Source organism: Mauremys mutica, chromosome 1 (assembly GCF_020497125.1).
Source record: "Mauremys mutica isolate MM-2020 ecotype Southern chromosome 1, ASM2049712v1, whole genome shotgun sequence".
NCBI lineage: Eukaryota > Metazoa > Chordata > Testudines > Geoemydidae > Mauremys > Mauremys mutica.
This window is the reverse complement of record NC_059072.1, coordinates 304,987,382-304,999,424: the sequence shown is the minus strand read 5'-3', so window position 1 is coordinate 304,999,424 and position 12,043 is coordinate 304,987,382. Positions and strand designations below refer to the sequence as shown.

At 44.1% G+C, this 12,043-nt stretch overlaps 1 protein-coding gene across 3 annotated transcripts in view; it reads right to left on the bottom strand.

Annotated features, from left to right (window-relative positions):
• Positions 1-7,942, bottom strand: part of LRCH1 (leucine rich repeats and calponin homology domain containing 1) — a 247,150-nt gene extending 239,208 nt beyond the window's left edge. For all 3 annotated transcript variants that reach the window (XM_045013584.1, XM_045013603.1, XM_045013592.1), the window contains exon 1: positions 7,639-7,942. In XM_045013584.1, coding sequence (XP_044869519.1) covers positions 7,639-7,882 — 244 coding nt within the window. In that variant the 5' untranslated portion in view covers positions 7,883-7,942. The remainder of the gene's footprint in view (positions 1-7,638) is intronic.
• Positions 7,943-12,043: the final 4,101 nt, after the last annotated feature.

The window sequence follows — 12,043 nt, the reverse complement described above, 5'->3', positions numbered from 1 at the left end:
GAGTACCTGGCTCCCACTTCCACACACTGTTTTTCACATAGTCAGAGGTCACACTGAATGCTCAGCAGAGGAGCAACTCAGCTTTTAGCAGCTGGAAGATAATTTGTGGCAAGTCTTCTACCTTCAGTTGCCATTCCACAACCACAAACTGATCTGGAGTCTTTCCCAAAAGAGGAAGGAACATGGTCACAAAGGCTGACTGTAGGAGAATTTAAGAAGGACTTGCATAGGTGTTACAGCAAAAAATAAATATAAAAAAAATCAGTGACAAGCTTTCAACATTAGCCATCAACTTGTACCACAAAATATTCAAGGCTCAGTAACAAACAGGTCTAATAGCTACTTTTTAAAAAGTATTTGTGTAGCCTTGACATTTATGGGGTCTCAAAACCTGAAGCGGGGGACATCTGCCCTGGGCCTCAAAGCTTCATGAGCCCCAAACGAAAAGGAAAATGACTTCAAAAGGAGCAGGCTGTGATTACAAATACACTAGCAGCCTTTGTACTTCCAAATGGCTCCCTTATACTGAAAGATCTTCTATGAAGGATAGCCCTTCGGAAAAAAGAAACTTTAATACGTTGATACAGGGCTGTCTAGACTAAAAATAATTCTAAAGACGTTTCAGTCTAAAAGAGCAATATTGTTTTGACAGTTGGGTAAACAATGCTGAAGTTCCAGTTATTTGCTTGATTTGATTTTTCCAATTCTTTATACATTTCTGTATTTCCCTTAAGGTTTGATTTTGATGGCTCTGTACTAATCATAATTTATTTCTCTCAAATTAACTTCCCTCCCCTCATTGTTCCAATAAGTTTAGAGTAATATTTATATAAAAGCTACACTGAGCAAGGTTAAAAGGCCTTAAATAAACATAAGAAACCTGCAGTAAAGGATTAAACGTCAAACATCTAGGCACAAGAAAAATCACAGATGCGCTATCAGTCTTATGATTAATTCCTGAAATGTGAATGTTCTTGCTTTTGTGGGCTCAAATCATTCTAATTTTGGTTTTATACAGAGTTTGATGTTTTTATATTATCTTGTGGTGGATTGTAATTTGTCATATACTCTTATAATTTGGTTAAATTACAGAAATTTTGTTGAATGAAATTTTTGAGCAAAGCCTAATTTATTAATTTTATTCAGTGTCCATTTAAGGCAATAATTATGTTCTCCCTGGATGAATGGAGAAGAGTGAGCATTAGAAAAGGGAAGGAAGCCAGATAGGAAGTGAATAGGACCTTTAAAATATCCATACTTTTTTTTTTCCCCTATAACTTATTCAACAAAAATCTTAGAGAAAGCTGTTTTGGGAAAATGGGTTTTTATTTGGATTGTCTGATTGTTTACGCCTCCTCCGAACAACCTACATCCAACTTAAATGGTGTTGACTGAACATCTACTGAGCTTATTAGCAAAATTACCAGAAACAGAGCATTGTGAAGAGCAACTAGGATAGCAAAGGGGCTGGAGGAAATTAATGAGAATAAATTAATTAAATGTGTATAGTTTTTATAAAAAGAAGCTGTGGGAAATCTGATTTTGTGGGGAAACATTTTTAATTAATGATGAAGACTTGAAATAATAGATTGAAACTGAAACCAGTTTCAACATAACAAAAAAATTAAATGGTCAGTTCATCTAAGGACTGCAGCTAACTCTAAGAAGAGTTACAAAAAGTATGACAAATTATTGTGGCTTAACAAGCACCATCTTGGACTAAACTCAAATGGAAAGCAGTGTAGAACTTGTTAAGCCTTAACATATTTAAAATTTATAATAAAAAACATCAAAAATACATTTTTGAGATTCTGTAGAAAAGAATCCTCAGAGCCAAACTCTTATATGTCAGATTTCAATCAAAACTGCCCATTAAAAGCTAAATAAAAAACACTTGAAATCTATCTTCTAGGGAGCGGAGGGTGAGTGTGAGCAGCCCCAGTCATCATATAAGAGAATATGGAAAGCAAAGTCACATTCCCACTTGTAACTTAGTTATTTGAAGATGGTTTCAGACTAATGGTTTTGCCTGGGCAGCATGGTACAGGAATAACCATTTTAAAAACATGGTATAGAATCCCGTTGATTTACAGAGAACTTTAAGCCACTTAAAAAAAAATCATGTTTCCACCTGTTCCAAGTTAGCCAAGTAACTATGTTTAAATAGTTTTGTACCTTTTTTAAATGGTTTTGTTAACCAATTTAAAAATGCAAGTCCCACTTCCTGCATTCCTTTACTCACACAAGTAATCCTATTCATGTGCGCAATCCTTACACTGAAATCAATGGGGTCATATGGGTATTTTTACACAAGAAAATGTTTGCAGGATCAGTCTCCAGAAATTTAGCCAAGACTCACAAAAAGAGGTTATAGTAACTGACAGACACAGCCACGGTTGCACATCTAAAGTAACTTTTCTTTTTATAACCTAATATGCCTCTAGCTTTCCCAGTGGTTGTGTGGAATATAATTACATACTCACTCTAGAAGTATATAATTAGCGTGTCACTGTCTTTTGCATAATCCAGTCTGTAATACAAGTGATAAGAATAGCATTTATTATTTTTGAAACTGCTTGTGCAATGCAGCCACACTGATGTGGTTTAGAAAATCTGACCAGAAACTTTATATAAAGAGGCTCTGCTATGCCCAAAAAGGCTTTTGGTAATATACATCCCTTAATACTTCACATGCAATAAAGAACCTGAAAATTCGGTTTACTGCCTCATTCAGTTCATAATCAGGAAAAACTCCCAAATGAATAACATGGTGTATTAAATAATTTTAAATAGGTTAGACCCTTTTAATAGTTTTCAAATAAATAACACTTTCAGATATTTCAAAAATACATCCTATTATTCTGCTTAGTTCTATTGTCCTTCATATTCATATTGCACATTTATACCAGATTCTCATTCATACCTAGAGTCTAGTCCTATTTCAATGAGAGTTGACTTTAATGGGAGTTGTGACACTGACTTTCGCAGGAGCGGGTAAGGCCCATAGTAAGTAAAGGTAGCTTTGAAATATTGTTTTAAAGAGCTCTCTGCAATAGGACTTTATCTACTAAAACAAGTTTACAGTGGCAAAAAAACAACTTTGAGTCATTTTTAAAGATATATAAACATCAGGACCAATCTTCATATAAAAATGTTACTTAATTAGAATACTTCATACTAGTTTTGATTTTTTGTTAGATGCCTCAGGTGTCAGAAACCCTGTAAATTAAATCCAGGCATTTACAAGCATTTTAAAAAAGGAGTGTAAAGGAATACTGCCCACTAGTTAGCCCTCAGAAATTCATTTTATCTAGCAGACTTTTTTTTTTTTTTGGCAAGACTGCTTTACAGTTAAATTTTCATGTTTGATTTAAAATAAGAAACGGGTTTTTTATTTGAGCATTACCCCCAAACGCTTATAACCCAAACATTGTGCTGGTGCAGGATAGTTAGGAAGTGAAAATGACTGGAAAGTGAAATGAGAGAAAAGTCTATTTTCATTATCCAATTTGAGTGACAAGCAAGTAGTAAACAAAAGCAAAACACAAAAGGAAAAAAACCCCAAATTTTCCAGTTCTAGTAGTCTGAGTTGTTTAACTACATAAATAAGGATATTCGTTTATTTAAATATGATTTTGAACCAAAATATGCACCTTTAAGAAAACGTGAGCATATTTTACTCTTTATGTATGATATTTCACCTAGTAACCTCATTTACTTAAGGAAACTTGGTACTATAAAGTTGACCATAAGCAACTTCAATCTTTGCATAAGTTTTTACTAACATTATAAAAAAAAAATTTGTAAAGATACACACACGTGACACAGATGGTTTACATAATTCCATTCTGCAAAGACATTTTTCAGCACCATTTTCAGCCAAAACATTTGAATAAATTTTACTATGCTGTGTGCCCAAACTGCATCTAAAGGATATTATGAAAAATGTTCTGTGTTGTGTATTTTCTATCTTGGTCATAAGCGTCCAAAAATATAGGAAGCAATTTGAGTTCTTTATACAGTCCCACATTTTGCTTAAGAAAACCATACATGATCAAATTTGAACTTAAATATTTTGCTTAGGCTATTTACATTAGACACACTTTGCAGGTTATTTTTCATTATACCTGGCTAAAACACTGGGAGCATGTTTAGGAAGCACCCTTGAGAATCTTTTATTATAAAGTACCTATAATTTCAGATTTTGCTGAAAACAACTTATGTTAAGAAACGAGCAACTGAGAAACCTGTGATCCCAGGAAGATGCTGCCAGGGTGCAGACAAGGTTTTACTTCTTTGCAAGTCCCCTATTACTCACATCTCTGAGCTCAAAGCTCCTGTCTCTCTGGGCTATGAAGTTTACAAGCACCAAAGTTGAAGTACTCCAAAAAGAAAGTCAAAGTGATTATCTGCCAAAAAGTAAAATGTAATAAGTACAACCTAACTGCTGCATGAGAGCACTGTATTTACATAATGTAAATTTAAGGAAGGGTGAGACAAATATTACTGTCACAAAAATGTCCTGTAAGAGTTAGAGGACCTGGCCATACATATCCTCCAACTGTTCATATGTTCTGCTTTTGTAAAGCAACTAGTGAAAAAACTGACTGTCCCCTCCAGAAATATCAACCCATGACATAACTCACGAAACAGGCTGTTCACTTTAACAGGTTACAACATGCTGTTAAGATGATACACAGATACTTTAATTTTTTTTTTAAATATATAACTCCCCTAAAAAGGATCAGGTTACAGAGACTTATAAAGGGGAAACTCTGCTCTTTTAAAATCAAGATACAGACTACTTCTGCAAACTCCATATAGATCAAGCAAAACCAGTATGAAAATCCCCTTCTATGTTTTTTTTTGTTTTCTGCAAACACATTACCTAGTTAAAATGTTAAAAGAGTACGTACCCACACTGCGCCACATAAAATGCTTCAAACCAGCATGTTCAAATGAAATTTTTTTTCTTTATAAACTTTAACTAAACAATTTTTTAGGAAGAGTAAGCCTCTGGCAAATGAGTACATATGCATGTAATACCCGTAACAGTGTACATAAAATGCTGTATACATCACAAGTAAACATTTGCGCATTTATGTACACACATTATACATATATGAATATTACAGGTATTTGTGGTCAATACACAAGTGATTTCACAATACCTAATTAACTCATTGCTATACAAAGATCAATAGCTTAATAGGATTTAAATAAAGATTAGAAACTTACAAAGATAGACATATTTGAAAAAAATTAGGGTGGGTTTTATATTGTGTTGTGAACATGAAGGAGGTAAACCCCAATGCTTCCAAGGACAGCCCAAACACTAACTCCTCTACAAACAGGTTATACACTACAGGGTTTCTTGCATCTTCTACTGTCAGTGACAAAATACTAGAGTGGATAGATTATTGGTCTGACCAAGCATGATAATATATGTATACATTTCCTTTTATATATTTCACCTATTCCATAGGTACAACTCACTTGAAGCACTGAAACTAACCATTCTGAGAACCAGTCACCAGCAGCAGCCACCACAGACAAAGCTAAGGAACTATTAAAGGTGAAACCTGCTCTGGGTATAAAACAGGTACATAGGCCTCCAAGAACGATTATAGTTCCTGTTCTCTGCAGGAGAGGTAGGAATGTATGTGATCCCAATGTGTGGATGCAATACTGGGTGGTTATGTGGGACTCGATAGGTACAGGTGTACATGCCCTTGTGTGTATGAGTGGGTGAGTATGCAGGTAACGTATGCAACCCCAAGTGTGTATAGGTACAGGTTAAACCTCTCTAATCTGGCACTCCCTGGTCTGGCAATATTCGTGGTCTGGCATAGGTACCAACTCCGTGGGTGCTCCGGGGCTGGAGCATCCACGGGGAAAAATTATTGGGTGCAGCGCATCTACTGGTGCCAAACTCCCCCCACCCCCATGCCTCTCGCGTGCAGGCAGCCCTGTGGTTACCAACTCCTCCTCCTCCCTCCCAGTGCTTCTAGAGCACCATGAACAGCTGATTTGCGGCATTCAAGCTCTGGAATGGAGGGGGAAGACCTGGGGCCAATGGCTGGGACCCCAGGCTAGGGGCCAGTGACTGGGACCTGGGGCTAGCATCGAAGCCCCCCAGGTGGGGGAGCGATGCTGGGCGCAAAGCCTGGGGGTGCTACCTATGGAGACCCGCTGGCACCCTGCATTGACCTCCCGTGGTTCGGAAAATTCTCTGGTTCAGCACCCGTCAGGTCCCGAGGGGTCTATGTGGGTGGGTAGTCACCTCCCCACCAGCTGCAGCACCACTACACCAACAACTTCATTGGGCTATGCAAGAGAGTGTATAGGTAGCCCCAAATATATGCGCAGGGGGAGGTGGAGATATCAAGGATTCATGGGACATATTGGTCCACATAGAGGCTACATGGAGGGGGTCAGTATAAGCCCCTATATGGGTGTATTACTACACTCTGGGATAGTGCACGTGGGGCAGGGGGGGAGGGAGGAAGAGGCTGCCCCCTGGATGGCTGTCGGAGGGGTGGGTACATGCAGACAGTAGGTTGCAGCTGTCCCCAGGAGGGGGGGGGTGCCTGAAGAAGGTATTTGTCCTGGAAGGATGCATGTGGGGGGGGGGGGCTCAATAGGTATGGGGAGTGCAGGTGGCACATGGGGGACGGGCTGCTCCCTGGGGGGTCATGTGTATGCAAGAGGTGGCTGAACCCAAGGGGGACACACGTTGAGGGTGAGGGGGGCAGCTGCCCAGAATATTGTTTTCTCTGGGATGGGAGTACATGTGGGGAGTGGTTACATGCGAAGGATGGGGATGCCTGTCCCCGATGTGGCGGGTACAGGTGGGGGCGAGGAGTGTCTGTCCCGGGATGCCCGTCCCCAGGTGGAGGGGGGCGCACGTGGGGGGCGGGAGTGCCTGTCCCCTGGCGGAGGGGGAGTGCCCGTGGGGGGCGGGGAGTGCCTGTCCCCTGGCGGAGGGGGGGTGCCCGTGGGGGGTGCCCGTGGGGGGCGGGGGATGCCCGTCCCCGGGCAGAGGGGGGGTGCCCGTGCGGGGCGGGGGGTGCCCGTCCCCGGGCAGAGGGGGGGTGCCCGTGCGGGGCGGGGGGTGCCCGTCCCCGGGCAGAGGGGGGGTGCCCGTGCGGGGCGGGGGGTGCCCGTCCCCGGGCAGAGGGGGGGTGCCCGTGCGGGGCGGGGGGGGTGCCCGTCCCCGGGCAGAGGGGGGGTGCCCGTGCGGGGCGGGGGGGGTGCCCGTCCCCGGGCGGTGGGGGGGTTCAAGTGCGGGTCGGGGGGGGGGTTCCCGTCCCCGGCGGGCGTGGGGGTGCCCGTGCGGGGCGGGGGGTGCCCGTGCGGGGCGGGGGGTGCCCGTCCCCGGGCGGAGGGGGGGTGCCCGTGCGGGGCGGGGGGTGCCCGTCCCCGGGCGGAGGGGGGGTGCCCGTGCGGGGCGGGGGGTGCCCGTCCCCGGGCGGAGGGGGGGTGCCCGTGGGGGTGCATGTCCCCGGGAGGGGGGGTGCCTAGGGGGGTGCATGTCCCCGGGAGGGGGGGTGCCTAGGGGGGTGCCTAGGGGGTGCATGTCCCCGGGAGGGGGGTGCCCGTGGGGGTGCCTAGGGGGGGTGCCCGCCCCCGGCTCACCTGCCCGCACGGTGTCGGAGAGGTCGTGCCCGGGCGCGCCCCGCGGAAACTCCTTCAGCTTCCTGGCGCTCAGGCTGAGCCCCCCGGAGTGCGCCGCCTCCTCCAGCGCCCGCTCCAGCGCGCGGCTGAGCGGCAGGTTGTAGCCGAGCGAGCCGGCGCCCCCGCCGAGGTGCTGGGGGTGCAGCGCCCCGGCCGCCGCCAGGCCAGCGGGGAACGGCTGGGACTCGCCTCCCAGCGTCGCCATCTTCCCGGCCGGGCTGCGGCTCGCTGGGTGCGCGGGGGCCGCTAGGGACCGGGCCCGGCCCGCGGTGCTGCCGGGCAGGCAGGGGGCGGGCAGGGCGCAGCACGGCGCGCAGGCGGCGGCCGGGACGAGCGCTCCTTCCTCGCCTGCCGGGCGACGCCGGGCCCAGCGCGCATGTCCCGCCGGCTGCCCCCGCCTCGGGGCCCGGCTCAGGCAGCGCCGCGGCGGCCCAGCGCCACCTGCCGGCAGCAGCCCGACGAGCCCGCCCCGAGAGCCTGCAGCGCGGCTACCTCGTCCTGCCCGCCCCGGGGCACCCCCCTCATTAGCCCCTGGCTGACATATAAACGCGCTCCTGTGGCTGTGGCTAACCTGAGCGCCGGAGTTCAGCGCAGCCCCGTCCCTGCACCCCTGTGCAAGTGTTCAGCCCTATGGCCAGGGCCGGCTCCAGCTCCAGCTCCAGACCCGGACGTGCTGTCCCTTTCCATTGGCCATTGCTTCTCATCCTATCCTTAGAGGTTAAGAAGAACATTTTTTCTTCCTCCTCCTTGTAACAACCTTTTATGTACTTGAAAACTGTTATGTCCCCTCTCAGTCTTCTCTTTTCCAGACAAAACAAACGGAATTTTTTCAATGTTCCCTCATTTGTAGGTCATATTTTCTAGACCTTTAATCATTTTTGTTGCTCTTCTCTGGACCTTCTCCAATTTGTCCACATCTTCCCTGAAATGTGGCACCCAGAATTGGACCCAATACTCCAGCTGAGGCCTTATCAGTGTGGAGTAGAATGGAAGGATTACTTCTTGTGTTTTGCTTGCAACACTCCTACCAACGCATCCCAGAATGATGTTTGCTGTTTTTGCAACAGTGTTACACTGACTCATATTTAGCTTGTGATCCATTATAACCCCTAGATCCCTTTCTGCAGTACTCCTCCCTAGGCAGTCATTTCCCATTTTGTATGTGTGCAACTGATTGTCCCTCCCTAAGTGGAGTACTTTGCATTTGTCCTTATTGAACTTCATCCTGTTTAATTCAAGCCGTATCCTCAGTTTGTCTAGATCATTTTGAACTATAATCCTATCCTCCAAAGCACTTGCAACCCCTCCCAGATTGGTATCATCCACAAACTTTATAAGTGTGCTCTGTATGCCATTATCTAAATCATTGACAAAGATAGTGAAGAGACCCAGATTCACCTATTGGATCATAGGTGAATCCCCTGTGTGGATGCTCTCATTTAGAATTAAAGTTGCCTTAAGATAAATCAAATTACAGCCACTTTAATTCTGACCTGAGAGTGTCTACATGGGTTTAATGCAGTTTAATCAATATATTTATTGATATATTTTGACTTTAGCAAGGCTTTTGATACTGCCTCACATGACTTTCTCATCAGCAAACTAGGGAATTATGGCCTAGACAAACCTATTATAAGGTGGATGCACAACTGGTTGGAAAAGTGTACTCAGTAGTTATCAATGGTTCAGTCAAAAACTGGAAAGGCATATCAAGTGAGATCCCTCTGGGATCTGTCCTGTGTCCAGTTCTATACAATACCTGTATATAGGATATGGATAATGGCATACTGAGTACATTTATGAAGTTTGCAGATGATACCAAGCAAGCACTTTTGGAGAAAAGGATTAGAATACAAAATGGTAGAGGCAAACTGAAGAAATGGCCTAAAATAGGATGAAATTCAATAAGGACAAATGCAAAGCAATACACATATGAAGGAATATATCATCTGCTGCTTCCCTCTGTCCACAAGGCTCATCACCCTGTCACAGAAGCATATTAGGTTGGTGTGACATAATTTGTTCTTCACAAATCCATGTTGACTGTTACTTATCACCTTATCTTCTAGGTGCTTACAAATTGATGGATTATTTGCTCCATTATCTTTCTGGGTACCAACATTAAGCTGACTGGGCTATAATTCCCTGGTTTGTCCTTATTCCCCTTTTTATAGATAGGTATTACAATTGCACAAATACAAAATGGGAAACGACTTCCTATGAAGAAGTACGGCAGAAGAGGATCTGGGGGTTACAGTATGGATCACAAATTGAATGAGTCAACAATGTAATACTGTTGCAAAAAAAGCAAACATCATTCTGAGATGTATTAGCAGGAGTGTTGTAAGCAAGACACGAGAAGTAATTCTTCCACTCTACTCAGGCCTCAACGGTGTCCAAATCTGGGCACCAGACTTCAGAAAAGACATGGACAAATTGGAGAATCTACAGGGGAACAACAAAAGTGATTAAAGTCTAGAAAATATGATATGATGGAAGACTGAAACAACTGGTGTCAAGTATCAGAGGGGTAGCCGTGTTAGTCTGGATCTGTAAAAAGCAACAGAGTCCTGTGGCACCTTATAGACTAACAGATGTATTGAAGTGGGTATTCACCCACAAAAGCTTATGCTCCAATACGTCTGTTAGTCTATAAGGTGCCACAGGACTCCTTGTTGCTTGAAACAACTGGGCTTGTTTAGTCTGGAGATGAGTAGACTGAGGGGGGACATGATAGTCTTCAAGTATGTAAAAAGTTGTTTATAAAGAGGGTGATAAATTGTTCTCCTTATCCAATGAGGTCTTGACAAGAAGTAATGGACTTAAATTACAGCAACGGAGATTTAGGTTAGATGTTAGGAAACCCTTTCTAACCATAAGGGTAACTAAGCACTGGAACAAATACCTAGGGTAATTGTGGAATTTCAGTCCATTGGAGGTTTTTAAGGACAGGTTAGATAAACACCTGTCAGACACAGTCTAGATCAGGGGTCAGCAACCTCTGGCACATGGCTTATCAGGGTAAGCACCCTGGCAGGCAGGTTTGGTTACCTGTGCGTCAGCAGGTTTGTCCGATTGCGGCTCCAACTGCCGGCAGTTCACTGCCCCAGGCCAATGGGGGCAGTGGAAGGCTGTGGCCAGCATATCCCTTGCCCACGCCACTTCCCGCAGCCCCTATTGGCCTGGGACGTCAAACCGCAGGCAGTGGGAGCCATGATTGGCCAAATCTGCCAATGCAGCAGGTAAACAAACTGGCTTGCCAGGGTGCTTACCCTGGTGAGCTGCGTGCCAGAGGTTGCCGACCCCTGGTCTTGATACTAGGTCATCGAGTCCAATGCTCTGCACTGAGGCAGGACTATTGAGTTCCCTTCCAGTCCTTCATTTCTATAAATTATATGTACTGTATTTAGGGCTTGTTTTGTTTAGTAAAAATTTTATATGCTGTTGTGTGTGTTTAAAATTCCCACTACCATTCTAATGCTGGTTGGCCCAAAGCATAAGCAAAAAGTTAATTATCTAGTAAATAAGCAATATTAATTCACCATTTTCTAGCACACTAAAAATGTACTGCTTAATAATCTGAAAATTAATCTCTATAATCTCTTACATAAATGTATATAGTTATAGTATACCCTCCTAGATAGCAAAAAGATGTACCAAATCTAGTGTAAAGGCTCTATTTAGTTGTAAATCAACATATTTTAAAGGTTATATCAACCAATAAGAATTTAGTCTATTACAAGTATAAATGGAGAGGTTTATTAAAATTGATTTAAATCAAGGCTTTCCACTTGGTGAATTAAACCATGATTTAAGTCACCTTGATTTTTAAATTAATCCACCATTCTGGCAAGCACAAAGTTGCATACAACCACCTTTGCCCCTCCCTTTATCGCTCTCCTGGACGGCATCTTCTGTACTGCTCTTCCTGAGAAAATCAGCACAGAATGAGGCCCAAACACTCTAGTACAGCTGCAGTCTATATAACCCAAACATCGAGAAATGGAATAGTCACATGAAATGTTCCAGTGACCTTAACATGCCATAACTACCAAGAAACACAGCCCTGCCTGTTTTAAGTTTGTCTTTCTCTAAGACTCGGCTTGTTTCAACATAAGCCGTTAATATCTAAAGTAACTATAACAGTCTTACACCAATGAAGCATATAGACCATGTCTGGGACTGTTCATCTTGGAAAAGAGAACTAAGGGGCAATATGATAGATACAAAACAGTGTTTAAAATGTCTAACACCAATATGTACAAAGGCCCTGATCCTGCACACACTTATGTACCTATTTAACTTTTAGCACATTCGTCCCATTGATGTCAACACCAGCAAGAAATTGGCCAACACTGACTGGATA